Below are 16,772 nucleotides of genomic sequence, written 5' to 3'. Positions count from 1 at the left end.
AGAATCAGCTCCACCGGCTGTTTATCTCCATGTACCAACACCTACCATTTGCATGACGGTAGTGGATGGAAACGTGTATTAATTTGCATTTTCTTTTGCAGATTTTCTGTAAATTTGGTTAAAATTTTTATACAGTTTGGATGGAAACATGAATACTGTTTTTTTTATCTAGCTCTAGTTATTAAAGTAACATTAGTAACATCATCAGATAGTTTTGGTGCCTAAAACAAGAATTATACTTTCCGTATCCGCGAGGGTCCGCATGACAAAGAAATTGTCATCAGAGGGGATCTCCCAAGCTGACTCCAGAAAGTAGTACAAACTGAAGTAGTCTTTCAAGCTTTAAGCCTAACCCACATGCAACATTTCACAAGTTTAACCACTAGTTTTATTTTGAAAGTCTAACCAGACGTTGCATATCTATTGTTGCTAACTTGACTGAGGAACCATACACTTGCAAAAACGGCGCCAAAGGGCGTTCAAAAAGCAACGCTAAGGGGTGCTGACCAAGCGTGAAGAACGGGTTGGGTATCGCCAGACTAATTTGCAAAAATCCTCCTGCGGCCCAAAAAGCTTCTTCTCCATAGGCCACCATAATAAAAGAGATGTCTGTAAAGGGTCAATTATGAGTCTTTCTGTTATGAATTTTTGCTCCAGGGAAGTTTTATATTTATAAAACTTTCTTTTAGCTGAGAAAGAGATTTAAATATCTGTGAGAAGTAAATCCAGAAACTAGTAATTTCTTTTTACGTATGCACCAGGCGAGCAATTTTCATTTGACTGATTAGGCACCATCTTTGGGCCCGTGTCCAGTTCTAATAATACATCCATGGGCCTGATGTAGCTGCCAGAGCAAATGAAACATGAGCACTGTTGATTCAACTTGTTCCCAGGCCAAGGAGGTGCATCATTCTAACAGGAGGTTCAAAACTGTTCATGATAATTGATCTTTCTGTGTCGTTTATCTAAGCAAAGTTCTAGCAGATACAAAAACTTCGTCCTCCTTCATCCTCTCTCTCCCTTCTCACTGCCGTTCGCTGTGAGATGTAAGTAGTGACCTTCCGGCGTCGACATGTTCTTGCTACCTAATTCTCACTTCTTAATTAGAATTTTATATGAAATCAGGTGTCCAGGCAGACAAACAGATAAATGGAGAAGACTCCCCGTCATTCTCGTTCGTGTCACATCTTATTCCTCATCTCTTGTTCAGACATGAGCTTTCACCACCGGCACTGTGGTGTTCGATTCAGCAGCTGTGAGCAGAGCAGGTGACAAATGAGACTGGATTCCTGTTTTCCCTGCTGTGGTTGTTGCGAGTTAGAGGCGCTGAGGGATAATCGTGCAGTGCCACGTATCTGATTTTCCATCACTTTGGTGAGGTGACATGCAATTTGGCCAGACGGGATACGATCTAGTGACCGTGTGACCTTCAGTTATTGAGCTCTTAATTCACAGCAAGACAAGCACAGCTGCACCGTCTAGCTTGAGATGCATGCTAAGCATAGCTAATCTGGATATGTTGAAATTTACATAATGTATCTGAATGCATCAAATGTTGGAGCATGTAATCAATAAACACGTGACCACAAGCCAATTTCCTAACTGATAAACTCTGAAATAGTGATGTGGTGGTTAATTTGCTTTGCTATAGACGCTGTAGAAGCTGTAGGCTATGTAAACACTTAATAAATGCTTTAGAACACAAAAAAACGGAGCTGTTAGCAGATATAAAAAACATTATAAATGTTAATCATTGTTTTTATCAACAGGTGGTCATTAGCTGAAACTCTCCCTGAACAGCTTTGGATTTCTCTACAGTGATAAATTGGTGCAGCTTGGTATCATCAAAAGGCGTATGAACGCCAATTTCTTGGCGCCAAGTCATTTGGCGTCACGCCATTTAGACTGCATTGACTTCTACTGTGCAGAAACGGCGTGCTATTTCGCGCCTACTGTCACAGGTAAAATCAGCGTGTGTGAGATATAAAATAGGGATGAAAGTCTGACACAAACAAGAATTACACATTAGTTTTTGATTTTTATTTACGTTACATTACGTTAGTTACCATGCTATATCGTTGCTAACGTTAGCTACATAGCATTAGCTACGTTAAAGTTTTAGTATCTCGCTAGCTAACGATGCTAGCATCAACATCCCCCCTCCGATGTACTTTAACCTTAACCATCATTAAATAAATATGCATATCAACCTCATGGCCGATCTTCTAGCTGGTAGGGTTAACCTACCACAATGCTGTCTAAACGGCAGCCAAAGAATGTGTTGAAATGGCATACCGAAATGTCCTTAAAAGTGGCGTGAAATTTTACGCCTTTCCAGGATATCATGCTGATTGGTGGGGCTCTGCTAACAAAAACATTCTAAATCCCAAGATGTCACATTTAGGCGTCACAGTCCAACGGCACTGGGGAATCCCTGTAGTGTCATTTATGAACGTTAAAGATAGGTGTATGATATTTAAGACAAAAGTCAGAGTAAGGAGGTGGCTGGGGAGGACGGGACGGCCAGAAAACGGACTTTTACCCAAGAGACGGGTGTTTCCTGTGTGAAACAAAAAGTCATCCTTGAATGTCTTTATTTAAGTTACGTAGGCTTATAGCTTACGTAAGTTACTTATTTTAACCCATGACCTCTTCCCAAACCTAACTGAGACCTTTCGGTACCTAGACCTAACCAGATTGCAATGTTTCACAACGTAAACGACTAATTTTATTTTGAAAGTCTAACCGGATGCTTCATGTGTCCAACAAACGATGCTAAGTGTTACCCAGGGCGTTAAAATGCTCAGCCTGTATAAGAAAACAAACACATGTGGGCCTATAAATAATTTGCAGGCAGCATGAAAACTGTTTATATGTTGAAAACACATGAAAAATCTTAACTCAAGGCCCCCTTACTAGATTTCTTCTGGTGCATTCGGCTAATGTTGTCATGGCTGGTGTGTATTTTATTTATTATAAATCTTACAAATAATTACATTATTAATTAATAAAATAATTGATAAGTATTTTAAATAAATAATACATTATCAATAAATAAATTTCAAACTAACAGGTTACATGTTGTCATTCATTATCTTTTGGTTATAGCCAACATGGTTATTAACTATGGACGAATACATTGATAAACACACACTGCTTACAGCAACATTATAAACCAGGTTGTAGCAGTATTTATATTATTGTTGAGATACCGTTACCTGTTTTGGACATTAAAACTCATCACTTTATAAACCAATATCATCAGATTGATCCAGAGCGCTAATCCTGCCTCCTGTATTGGTCCTGATAAATTGTGTTGCATTTCAGGGTCATACAGAGATATTTCCAACAACTGTTACCGTCCAGACAAGAGCAAGACTGATCTGTGTTTATAGAGCAGGGGGGAGTGAATAGTGGAGGGGGTGGCGTCAATGGCTGGTGAGCTGCGTCGTGCGTTTCGGTGCGGAGCGCGCGTCTTCACGGTGCGTAAAGACAGCTCCACCACAAACTGCAGGGATTTTGCGCTTTTCACTCTTTCACACGCGCTGCTCCCTTCCAGCAGCGGGAGGACACTCATCTATTTCCAACATCCAACTCTCCAAACAAGCGGATGCCAGAAAGATGGACCCCCTCTACAACGCCACCGAGTTTTACGCCACGAACGGGACAAACGTCTCCGTTAACGGCAGCGACGGCTTCAACCAGTTCATCCAGCCGGTGTGGCAGATCACACTCTGGGCTGTCGCTTATTGCAGCATCGTTGCGGTGTCTGTGGTCGGTAACGTGGTGGTCATCTGGATTATTCTGGCGCACAAACGCATGAGGACCGTCACTAATTACTTTCTGGTACGTACTGTGTGTTTGCTGAGCGAGGAGCGAGGGCCAATTCAGGTTCTGCCTGGAGGTTAGAGGGTGTTTGAGAACATTTTGAACTCTTTCTGGAGGATTTGTGTCCCCAGTAAAATGGAGTGAAATTTAACCATTTGCTTAATTTTATTTTATTACCTGCAAAAATCATGAATTTATTTACTCATGTTTAAACATAAATGCACTTTTGTGAAATGAAGATGCTCCTCAAGCATAAATCAGGCGCCAGCATACAGAGAAGATTAAACTAAAAGCACCGATCTATAATCTAAATACATTTCCTATTTATTGAACACCGAATAAAGACATGGAATTGACTGACTTCAACGTGCCTGTGCTAATTAATTTAATTAATGCACATGAAATCACTGAAATGTATGTAGACTGTATGATCATTCAAGAACTAAAGCATCACCAAAAAATATGGTTTCAGCTCATTGCTCTCTGTGTTAAATAAACTAATTATCAAATCATTTGGTTAAAATGTAAGAAAACAAATTCCCACAAGCTCATTTTCCATTCAGTTTACTGTCACATAGGACAAAGAAAAGCATCATTATCACAGCTGAGAAGTTGGAAACTGCTATTTGTTTCTTGAAAAATGAACAATTATAATCAATCAAAACAGTTGCAGATTATTTTTTCTTTCGATTGACTAATTGATTTTATAGACTGATCCTTTTGGCTCTATTTCAAAGTCACAAATCGATGGATTCATTTAAAATTTGCCACAAATGTGCATTTTTCATAAAGTATTTGTAAACGGTAATATCACTCAATTGTGCAGTCCTTTAGCAAGAAAGGATGCAAATACAATAAATTCCTGCACTTTATTAAACTTTGTACAGAACTGGCTCATAAATACAGAGACTGGCATTTAGAATATATATATCTATACAGTTTCCTGTTGATCAAGATAATCACCTGTCTCTTCTCCAGAGAGAGAACGGGTAGATGTTTGCCCTGAATTTAGTCTCTGAGGCAAAGTTGACCACAGATGTTGGTTTTAAAATGTTTTTGTTTGGGGTTGCAGGCTGCCGGGAGATATAAAAAACAACAATAAACTAAAAGTAGGATGGTTGTGAGAGTCGATTGTGCTGCAGGCGGCTGAGTTTCAGTCGGCACCATCAGACCTGCAGCAAACACTGTCACCACTGCAGCTATAGATTTTAGCAAAAAATTAAATTAATTGATCGTTTTATTTTGTCAATACATCCATCGGGTTTCTGCCGCTTATCCAGGCCACTTCGCATGAATTCAAGTAATTACATCATTAGGAACTGTTGTTAAATAAGTTTCAAGTTGGTTTATTGTCATTCATCCACATACCAAATGAAAAAAATGCTGTTTCTCACGCTGTTTCCTAAAATCAAGATCACAATGACCAGCTTACAAGACACCATACAACACAACACAGTAACTGACAGTAGACGAGACAAAGAGAGCAGATCTATGATTGCAGGAAAGTACTGAAAACGTGTAATATATGTAATTCAAGGCCATATTGGTCTCCTTTCATACTGAGTCCAGGTTGGTGTGTGAAACAGGTTTTAAATGACCTTCTATGTTGTCTTTAAAAGACTTGATAAAACCCTGCAGAAACTCTTGCCAGGGTTGAATGTGCTACATGTGGATATAAATGACAGACTGATCCTCATTTTCAAAGGAAAGCATTCAAATGAGTATATTATTGTTTGGATGCAGACGATCACGTCTGACTACATCTTTGCTTTCTCTCCCACCAGCTGATGCAGAGAGACGGGTTTGTCTCCGGGGTTATTTTGTAGCAGTTGTAGGTTTCAAAGCTGTCAAACTGTTTGCTGGTGTGTACTGTGGTTCTTTCTGTCACTCTTCTGCAGGTGAACCTGGCCTTTGCCGAGGCCGCCATGTCAGCATTCAACACGGTGATCAACTTTGCCTACGCTGTTCACAACGAGTGGTACTTTGGTGTGGTTTACTGCCGCTTCCACAACTTCTTTCCCATCGCAGCCATATTTGCCAGCATTTACTCCATGACGGCCATCGCTCTGGACAGGTGAGTGCTATGGGTCTGTATGTCTTTATATTAATGTGTAGATATAGGAGCCATAGAAGGAAGACGACGGTGGAAAAATGAGTCAGAGTTGAAGAGAGGAGTTTGTTGTGTTCCACTAGCTACACGGCAAACACCTCTCTCTCGTTTTCACCGGCGTCTTCTTGCAACAACTCGCCTCTCACGAGATTTCTGAGTGAGAACTGTCCTTGGGTGAGGTTTCAGTTTCCTGTTAAAAACAAAGGGGTCCACCAGGAGTCCCCTGTAGGGATCCTTTCCATGATGTTGTCAGACACCTGGTGTAACAGACTGAGACTGTCAATTTCCCCGAAGGAATACGTTACAGCCTGTTCAGCTGCTGGACGCTAGTGTTGTAGTACTCGAGACCGGTCTAAACACCACTTTTTGATGGTCTTGGTCTTGTCTCGGACTCGACCGCATTTGCACTCGGTCCAGTCAAGACCATAACTTTGGGAATATCAATAAATTGCTTTTGCACTGTCTGATTTATTTGTTAACATCCTAACTTTGATTGGATGTAAAATTTATTGCTTATAATTCAACCAGTTACCGTTCATGACTGTCCCCCCTCCCGGCGATGACAATGCTTACGTTGATTTCAGCTCTTAGTGTTCGTATGTGGGTGTTTTAATGGGAATGTGGATCTTTCAGATCAATTTGAGAAGTACCTATGATCTCGTTCCACATTGTATTGTGGGTCATGTAATTTGTGGAACTGGTCTGGGTCTCGACTTGGTCTCAGCCCCTAAAAGTTTTTGTCTTGTCTCAGTCTCGATTAACTGTGGTCTTGGTCTTGACTACAACACTAGTGGACGTATTCAAGACTTTCGGTACATACTCGCATTTCAGCACCAACAGAAGTGAAAATAGGGCCCAGGTTTAAAAATACTGAACTAATCCTTTAAGGTGGATCTGGTATTCCCTCTAGTGAGGACCACTATTTAGTTTTTTCCAACAGGGCTGTGAAAGGACGTTTCTGATCCCCATATTTCAAAGCTGGAATGCGACTAGACAAAATGAGAGGCACAACAATATGGTTTACTTTGCTATGACTGTATATAAGACATACGTACGCTGAAGAGGGAAGGAAATAGGAGAGATCATCTCCAGTATTTCCCTGCTACTGTACATTAGAAAAACAAAAACATACATATACACTCTTACATGCATTGAGACAAACATAACACTTAGCTTAATTAGATGGTTGCACAAAGCCAATATAATCCCAACACATCTTTATACCTACACAACAGAATCGGTCAGTTGTCAATGACTCCCAAAACGACATTTATGATCGTTGGAAAGAACAGGCGTCAGGCGTACGCCACCTTAAGTACGTTACATATTTCACGTGACGCAGCTAAGTCAACGACGTAACCTTATTTAACTTAAAACCTTAAATAAGTGAAGCATGAATTGGTTTCACAAGGGACATGAACCTCGGCCTCCTGGGTTTGTTTAACTCATCCAAACCAACCACCTGCTAATAAAGACTCCCCCGCTCTTTGTACTACATCACCTGACTTCCTCCTTTGCTACCGTCATAATTAGTACGGCCACCGAAAAAAATAAATAATGGGTCTGCTTGCACAGACGACCTATCCGAACACTATGCAATAATATGTAAGACTGAGTGTTTTTCTGAAGTTGTAAACGTGGACATGTGTGTTTCTGATCATTTTAAACTTCGCTTGTGCTCTTGCATGTTTTAGACCATTAACAACTGACCGAAAGAAAACTTTAAGTCTTCACATTGATTTTCTATCTTCCAGGCAGCCATTTGCTTCCATTAATTCAAATAAGCCACGGACACTTGCAGAAACTTTAAACGCACTTGAGTAATTCCCAGTAAACATTTAGTTTTGTTTCTGTACCACTCGACAGCGCGGATCACAGTCTCTCGCACATATCTGCATGAAGCCTCTTGAAGAAACTTGGGTGTCATGATTGATGACCAGTGATGTTGCTGCTGTTTCTCGCTCGTGCCGCTTTGCTCTATACAACATCAGAAAAATCAGACCCTACCTCACTCAGTACGCCACCCAGCCTTGACTATTGCAATGCCCTCCCAGCAGGTCTTCCAGCTTGAGCAATGAAACCCTTACAAATGGTTCAGAACGCAGCAGCGCGTCTGGTTTTTGATCAGCCCAAAAGGATTCATGTCACTCCATTACTCAGTGACCTCCGTGGCCTGCAGAATCAAATCAAGTCACTAATGCTGCATACAGAGTGACTACTGGGTCTGCACCCATCTACCTAAACTCCTTAATACAAACTTACGTTCCTTCTCGGCCGCTGCGCTTCTCCAACGAACGCCGCCTGGCTCTGCCGTCCCTTCACACAAAGCAATCCCAGTCCCGGCTATTCTCATCTGTGACACCACGATGGTGGAACGAGCTACCACACGCCATCAGAGCAGGGGCGTCCCTCCCTACAACTTCAAGAAGCTCTTGAAAACTCATCTCTTCTGAGAACACTTCCTCTTATAATACCTCTAACATGCACTTCTCCTGTGCTCTTCTTCTGTCTGCTTACAACTATCTTGTATTGATTGCACTCTTTGTTAACTCTAACTTCCTTCCCAAGGTATTTACCCCACTGATGCCATATGTGCCATTAGCGCTTACTAGTATGTATTGTCAGCTGTAGATCTCGTGCTGTAGTTGATGCTCTGTTGATGATTGTATGTTATTCCTCAAATGTAAGTCGCTTTGGATAAAAGCGTAAATGAGTAAATGTAAATGTACTCACTTGTACAGTATACATGCATTGGCATCTGGGATTAAAAAGTCTGCTGTCAAAAAGCACGAAAAACAAACCATGAGCAGACGATTAGCAGCACCAATACACTCCAATTTCTGAACATCCTGTGATGACAAGATGCGATTTAAAAATAAAGGCCGTTTAATTGTTTATTAACTTTTTGAAGCAAGTTTTAAGCCTCTGCTAGTGAATTTTCATACTGTAACAATTGTTAAGTAAGTAGGAGAAAATGTGAACATGTGTTTGTGTGTTAGATACATGGCGATCATCCGTCCCCTGCAGCAGAGGCTGACTTCTACAGAGACCCGTGTGGTGATGGGTGTGATCTGGATGCTGGCTCTGCTTCTAGCCTTCCCTCAGTACTACTACTCGGCTACTGCCCTGCTGCCTGGACGCACCGTCTGCTACATAGACTGGCCTGAATACACCACTGTGGACTTCAAAAAGATGTGAGTACCTGTGGGGAACAACGCAGAACATGAGGGCTCTGTAAACCTGAACCAACAGAAGCCAGAGGTGTTGTTTCCTCTCAACACGTCAATTATTACAGCCTTGAAAGAGCATTTTGGGAAGTTTCCCGTGAGTGGGACGAGAAGACTAAACACTAACATTAACATAGGGAGTTCTGTATCTGGTCATCTGATAATATACAATATTTACTCTCTTTTACAAACTCCTGACAAAATCTCTTTAGCTGCTAAATGCTCTTGTCTCTAACGGTGTGTTTGCTGCTGGGCAGGGAGTGTACAGTTCGTTTACCAGAGCTTGTTTGTTGTGACCATATTTGGACAAGGGGGTGGAGCTAGCTAGCTTGGTTAGCAAGGTGCATCTGTAATATACATTAACTGGGATGCTGATTTTGGCTATAGCGACAAACAGGCTTAAAACAAAATGTACTTCTTGGAAAAAAACAGCCGACTCCTAATGAGCTTTTTCAGTGGCACTGGTCAAATGGACCCAGAGCAGCGGATCTTGATTGACAGGTCGTCGTGGTAGCCCCGCCCTAAAAGCCTCCCCTGCTTCCTGGTCTCTGTTCCTCTAAATGGGACCATAATTTACTAAATGAACATCATGCTGTGTTGAAGAAGACTTGAAACTAGCGACTGAGACCATAAACTCATCAGGAAAGTGTTTACTGAGGGAATAAATCAGCTGAGAAGTAGAAACATTTTCTCATAGACTTCTATACAATCACACTTCTTTCTGCAGCCAGAGGAGTCGCCCCCTGCTGGCTGTTAGAGAGAATCCAGGGCACTTCAGCACTGGCTTCACTTTTCAGACCCGGAGGACAAATAAGGTCAAATAACTATGCTTTGTCACTCTTTCTCAAATCGGCGTACATACGTTCGTGATGAAGGTGTTGACAGCCCCCCGAAGCCCCTACCCTTACCACAACCATCGGAAATGTTAGTACCTAAACCTAAGTCAATGAATTTATGCGGGTTAGCCTCCGAGGGCGTTTCATACGGACACTGAAGAGTACCTTTAGTACCTTTTAGTTCCACGCTGTGTGAAAGCGTCAGTTATGACGCATTGAGATAAGAATGTGTTGTATATTTTTAAGTCTTGGACAGAGCCAGGCCAGCTGTTTCCCCCTGCTTACAGCGTTTATGCTAATCTAACTGCGTACAAACAATCTCATCTCACTGTCTGAAAAAAACAAAACAAATAAGTTTATTTCCCCAAAATATTTAACTATTTCATTAAAGCTGCAAGAAAAGCATAAGTGTAAAACTCGTACTCCATCAGTATGAAGAATAATAACAATAAACGAAGTTTAAAATGTTTGCTTTGGCGTGATTTATGGCTCCCGCGTCGGCTACGTTGGCAGCTGGTATGTCAAATATTTGATGTGCAGTATTATTCCATGCTTACTATATATATATATCCTGCGGCAGCAACACACCATTGTGGTTAATAAGGTTTGATCCCTTGTCATCTTATGGTGAAAAAGGATAGCTGCAGCCTGGCTGAACCGGTGCCATGCCATGATCATCCCCTTGAGGGATTAATTTAATATTGTGAAAAAATAGACCCTGCAGCTGAAATGACTCCTATTCAGGTGATTATTCTGTCTATGAGGATTTTCCTCATGTCTGACCGATCTCTTCTGGAAATGTCAGTGGAGCTAAAAGAGGAAAAGGGCTTCTGATAAATTTACCTCCAAATTAATGTCTTATTATCGTCCCTAACACACACTCTTAACCTCTCTGCAAATGAAAGCATCTTTAATTTAGTGGTCCTGATTTCTTTGGGCTCTTTGCAGAAAAGGAAATGAGACATCACTTCCATATTGGAGTGTGTCTGTCTATGTAAATATGTAATCCATGATGTGACAAGAGACAATCACTTAGACAAACGGCAGATCTTAGTTTTCAGAGAAGAACCAAACTAAAGATAACAGTACTGTGCTAGATGTGAGGCTGCACTTCATCGAACGGGCATCACTTCGTGCTGAAAAGTGGTAAAGGCTCAGATTGTGACGATACACTTAGCTCACAAGATGTGACGATGCACCATATTGGTGGCACGAGAAAAAGACGAGAGGATGTTTTAACACTATTTAGAAAAATAATTCAACGCTGAAATATATGGGTCCTTCCCTCAGAAGATTTTGAGCATTAAATTCCTGCATTCTAGACATCTTCTGCACCAATTTATGGTGGAAATATTTCCATTTATATAAAGGAAACATAAAATTCTAAATATAAAACTCTAATGGAACATATTGCACTAATCAGTAGCTTGTTTTTTGAGCTTAGGTTTCTTTTTTAGGAAAATGCACATTTGTTTCTTCTACATTTTAATTGCTTTGCATGTTTTCTTATTGTGCGAGTGGGGACATCCAGTGTAAATGACACCTATATATTCGACTACAGGAAAATATCATTAGACCTCTTTACAAGAGTAGGAAGAGCACAGACCTGTTCTGGACCTCGAAGGAGCGTATTTGATGACAGACTGATGACAGGGGTTATAATTTCTAGTATTAATGCTACTGTATTGAGCTCAACCCTGTGATCAGTTTAATATTTATCCATGCAGACTCTTTCAGCTACACAATGTTTTACACACTGGGCACTGGTGTACCTATGTGTCTTTGAGAAATGCATTATTACAGGCAGACAAATGAATATCTTTTCCCTCTGTCTCTCATTTCCTAGATATTATGTGTGTGTGACACTGCTGATCTACTTCCTGCCCCTTTGCGTGATGGGATGTGCGTACACGACCATAGGTGTCACCCTCTGGGCAAGTGAGATTCCTGGAGACTCCTCTGAACACTACAAAGAGCAGCTTTTTGCCAAACGCAAGGTGATGCAGACACACACAGCACCTGCCCCCCCCCCCCCCCCCGCAGCCTCCTGAGTGTGGCCGTGCACGATCACTAAACACAAGCATTTAATTTAATGGTTTTTTAATCCCCACATGACAACAAAAAAACCCTGAAAAGATTATTTTAAACCCACCGTACACCCCCGTCTCCTCTGTGTTGTTCTGTGGCAGGTGGTAAAGATGATGATTGTGGTTGTGTGTACGTTCGCTGTCTGCTGGCTGCCCTATCATATCTACTTCTTACTGCACCAGTTCTTCCCCGATTTATTCGAACAGCGCTACATCCAACAGGTGTACCTGGCCATCATGTGGCTGGCCATGAGCTCCACCATGTATAACCCAATCATCTACTACTGCCTCAACAGCAGGTAGGAAGCCTGGTTTTAATAATTCCCCGTCAAAATGCCTAGCTGGATGTTCATCTCCCTATCATTTGTGTAGGCGATCTGCTCATGCTGTAGGTAATCTGTAATCCTGTCTGTTTAATCCATCCTGTTATGAAATATTTGGCAGGTTCAGAGCAGGTTTCCAGCAGGCGTTTTGTTGCTGTGCTCCCACTGTCGGCAAGGAGGAGCTGGAGCTCAAATCACCGCGCTACCTGCATACCCAGGTGAGCATAATGCCTGGTGCTCGCTGGAGGATTTTCAAATCTTAACCGATTTTAAAAATACCACAGACATAACCAGAGATTTAAACGATTTTTTTATATTTTAACTAGTGCTGGGCAACGATTATAATTTTCTGCGATTAATCGCATTGTTATGCTATGTACACAAAAGTGCAAAAACATGTGGTTTGCAAACACGTAAAACAACTTTAAAAAGGTGCTTTTTACCAGCAGTATTCCCTTTACACAATAGCAATAAAATATTTCTTGTAAATCTCAACTTAAACATTAATGTAATCAAATCAAATATTAAACCAAAGCTATTTGCCACAGCCAGGACATTACCTTTTATCTAGCTTGTTAGAGTCCAGAGCCACGATTATAACATCATAACAAGCAACAGGTGAACAGATATAAAGATTTTCAGTGTATGTTTCATTTAAAAAACGTGGGATTGAGTATTTAGGATTTCCTAACCTGAGATAAGATAGGATGTTTACTCACTGCACAGGATTCCTAAAGTTAGTTAGATTTGCTTCTGTAATACCAGATAGGTGAAAATCCTTTCTTAGACTCTTCCTATCTTAACTTAAGACTTAAGATAGGAACTTAAGACATGAACTTTCATCATGTGCCTTCTGTATTTTAATGTGTATTTTATCTTTTGTATTTTATTTCGCTGAATTTTGTAAAGTGTACCGAGACCATGTCATTTGGTAATTCTGCACTTTAAATAAAGCTTGATTAATTGATTAAGAATTAGAGACACATGAGGCTAAAACCCATGGGCCCTGGCGTCGGTCGTCAGTGCGTCTCTTAAGGTGTCGGGGAGTGAGGTTTACTCACTGCACAGCCTCGCTGGCTTCTGTCACATGTAGTACTAATGCTACAGGTTTATAAAATTCACTGACAGGCAAAAAATAGATATTAAAGAAAACCCCATAACAGATTTGTAAATAAGATGGTACTTAACTCATGACTCTGTCTATCTATGAGTGAATCTATAATCGTTTCTATTTTCAGGTGAGCATATACCGAGCCAGTCGGATGGAGACTGCAGCAGCTGAGCAGAGGAGGGCAGAGCTGCCGTCCTGCAGCCCTCTCAGCCAGCCTCACGTGGAGGTCACATCCAACGGCTCAGAGGCACTTACGAAGAGTCCGAACAGTTCTACACAGTAGAGCAAACACCATTAGGTGGTGTGGGAACAAAATGTCGACGTGTGACGAGCTGCCATCGGCTCGCTCTTAATGCTCTGAAGACGCCGTCGCGGTCAGACGCTCGAGTGCATTAATAGCCCACGGATGCCTGCATCCTCAGTGGGTCTGGAACTGTGTTGGAAGTTAAAACCAGTGGTAAAAAGTAACAACTTAAGTACATTTACCCAAACACTGTACTTATGTACAATTTTGAGGTACTTGTACTTACATTAGTATTTACGTTTTATACTACTTTATAATTTTACACTACGTTTCGGAGGCAAATATTGTAATTTTTACTCCACTACATTTATCTGACAGCTGTAGTTATAGTTACTTTTCAGATTAAGATTTTACATTAAAAAGGATATAAAACACAATAAAGTGTAGCTGTTACAATAAAGCAATGTCAACTGGGGGCTTCTTCATGTTTGAGACATCTACGAAGCTAAACTGTTAACAGTGGCACCAAAGATTTCCCCTCTAAACTTCTCAGGTGGTTTCATTTATATTTGGGGCCCAAAGAGGCAACATCATCCAATATTTCTCAAAAAACAAAGAAAAACTGAATGCAGATTTGTGTGACAAAGTTTCTTCTTTCCTCTCCCATTTATCATCTCACAACCCCTCTGATTTATCTGGTAAACCTCTGGAGTTTGGGAACCACTGGACTGAACTAGCTAACGGTATAAAATAGACAAACTAGCTAACTGTGTATAAAGTAGTTAAAACTAGCTAACTGTACATAAAGTAGTTAAAACTAGTTAACTGTGCATAAAGTAGTTAAAACTAGCTAACTGTACATAAAGTAGTTAAAACTAGTTAACTGTGCATAAAGTAGTTAAAACTAGCTAACTGTACATAAAGTAGTTAAAACTAGCTAACTGTGTATAAAGTAGTTAAAACTAGTTAACTGTGTATAAAGTAGTTAAAACTAGCTAACTGTGTATAAAGTAGTAAAACTAGCTAACTGTACATAAAGTAGTTAAAACTAGTTAACTGTATATAAAGTAGTTAAAACTAGCTAACTGTATATAAAGTAGTTAAAACTAGTTTACTGTCTATAAAGTAGTTAAAACTAGCTAACTGTGTATAAAGTAGTTAAAACTAGCTAACTGTATATAAAGTAGTTAAAACTAGTTTACTGTCTATAAAGTAGTTAAAACTAGCTAACTGTACATAAAGTAGTTAATACTGGCTAACTGTACATAAAGTAGTTAAAACTAGCTAACTGTGTATAAAGTAGTTAAAACTAGCTAACTGTGTATAAAGTAGTTAAAACTAGCTAACGTTAACTTTATATAAAGTTTTTAAACTAAGGTGACCAGATTTCTGAAATGAAAACCGGGACATTTTTGGTCTGGTGGTCAGTATGTAAAATAAAATAAAGGGGGACAATTTCGGTTTCAGTTTATGATCTGTCAAATTGATGATTGCAAAAGAGATAATGTCTTTATTTTACATATAACTCAGCAGTAAGTCATGTTAGTTATTGGCTTCATTCTGTTTTCCAAATGTAAACAAAGATATTAGACGTAGGCCTACCAAACACATAATCCATTGGCCACAACAGGCTTCAGTTATTGCCTATAATCAGGTAAATGTCCGGCCTGGTTACGCTATAAACTGCAAACACTGATTTGGCCACAATTGTGATTATTCAGTTAAAAGAAATGTTAAAGTATCACAAAGACAAACCTTTGCTGTTACCACGGACATAAAGTGATGTTTACTTACACATTATGTCAGTTTGATCCAGATAAAAGCAGCTGTAGCTGTAAAGAGACTGGACGATACAGCTTTAACATGCTGAGCGCGCTCTCCCACGGACGGCAATCAGTTTTTGGCTCGACCCCTGTCTGCTCTTCTGTCCAGTCTTTCTGGCCACGTAAAATCTGATTTCAGGTCCGTTAACACCTCATACAGTTTGTGATTAACACACAGTTAAAAACGGGGACATTTCCGGGGACAGCTCCAGACTGGGACGTCTGGTCACCCTATGTAAAACTAGTTAACCCTATATAAAGTAGTTAAAACTAGCTAACTGTATATTGGTAAAACTAGCTCCACCTCGAGCAGCTACAACAGTAAATTGCCTCTCCAACACTGATGCATCAGGGTTAACAATCTAATATAGAATCAGTCACAGGAGACCTGTGTTCGTACTACATGAAGCTAATACTTCTTCAATTTTACTTGTAATGGAGTATTTTATTTTTTTTGGTTTGTATTAGTACTTCTTCCACTGTGGGTGAAAACATTATGCGGACGCTGTTGGACACCACAGTCGTGAACCTGACAGAAGCAGTAGAAACACGTCAGTAGAAACACACATGACCGGCGGCATTCTTGGACTGGTTTTGGAAAGTGTGACCCTCCACTTCCCTCGGCAACAGTGTCACGTCAAGTTGAGTTTCGGACGCTGTGTTTGTGCTGTGTGGAAATAGGGAGACAGATTCGGTGGATGTGTGTTCGTGGATCTAGCACCTGTTGGACAGGATTAGCCCAGTGTTTTGACAATGTGTAGAGCAGAGTTCACTCTGCAGCCGGCAGGTCACAGGCCAGCTAAATATAGAGGATGAGACATATAGACAGTGGTGGAAGAAGTATTCAGATCCTTTACTTAAGGAAAAGTACTATACCACAATGTGAAAATACTCTACTAAAAGGAAATCTGCATTCAGAACCCTACTACCACAAAAGTATGTAAATATTATCATGTTGTTTCTGGACTAATATTCCTGCTGCATTAATGTTTTTTTACTGTTGTATATGTTTAAGCTTGAGCTCATTTTAACTCCTTTATATCCTATTGGGTATTTTAATCTGCAGCAATGCATCATGGTCTATAAGATCATCATATGTTTGTAGTATCGCTGTCCCGCGGGAATGGGATGGGTGGGTGGGCCAGAAAACGGGCTTCCACCCAGGAGACCGGTGTTTGTTTCC

The 16,772-nt window shown here is 40.5% G+C and overlaps 1 protein-coding gene across 2 annotated transcripts; it reads left to right on the top strand.

The window, feature by feature from the left end:
• The first annotated feature begins 3,489 nt into the window (after positions 1-3,489).
• tacr1b (tachykinin receptor 1b) lies at positions 3,490-14,551 on the top strand. Of its 2 annotated transcripts, none has more exons than XM_038733880.1 (7): positions 3,490-3,846; positions 5,727-5,902; positions 8,938-9,132; positions 11,848-11,998; positions 12,311-12,387; positions 12,533-12,629; positions 13,650-14,551. In XM_038733880.1, the coding sequence occupies exons 1-7, from the start codon at positions 3,622-3,624 to the stop codon at positions 13,803-13,805; spliced, it is 1,077 nt and encodes a 358-aa protein (XP_038589808.1). In that variant the 5' UTR covers positions 3,490-3,621; the 3' UTR covers positions 13,806-14,551. The 2 variants fall into 2 exon arrangements, with proteins under 2 accessions (XP_038589808.1, XP_038589809.1); XM_038733881.1 differs by having other exon boundaries at positions 12,191-12,387; positions 13,650-14,550.
• The last annotated feature ends 2,221 nt before the right edge of the window (positions 14,552-16,772 follow it).

This window comes from Micropterus salmoides, unplaced genomic scaffold (genome assembly GCF_014851395.1).
Source record: "Micropterus salmoides isolate LMB-PRFRI ecotype aquatic unplaced genomic scaffold, ASM1485139v1 Ms_hic_scaffold_20, whole genome shotgun sequence".
Lineage (NCBI taxonomy): Eukaryota > Metazoa > Chordata > Actinopteri > Centrarchiformes > Centrarchidae > Micropterus > Micropterus salmoides.
This window is presented reverse-complemented; position numbering and strand designations above follow the sequence as displayed.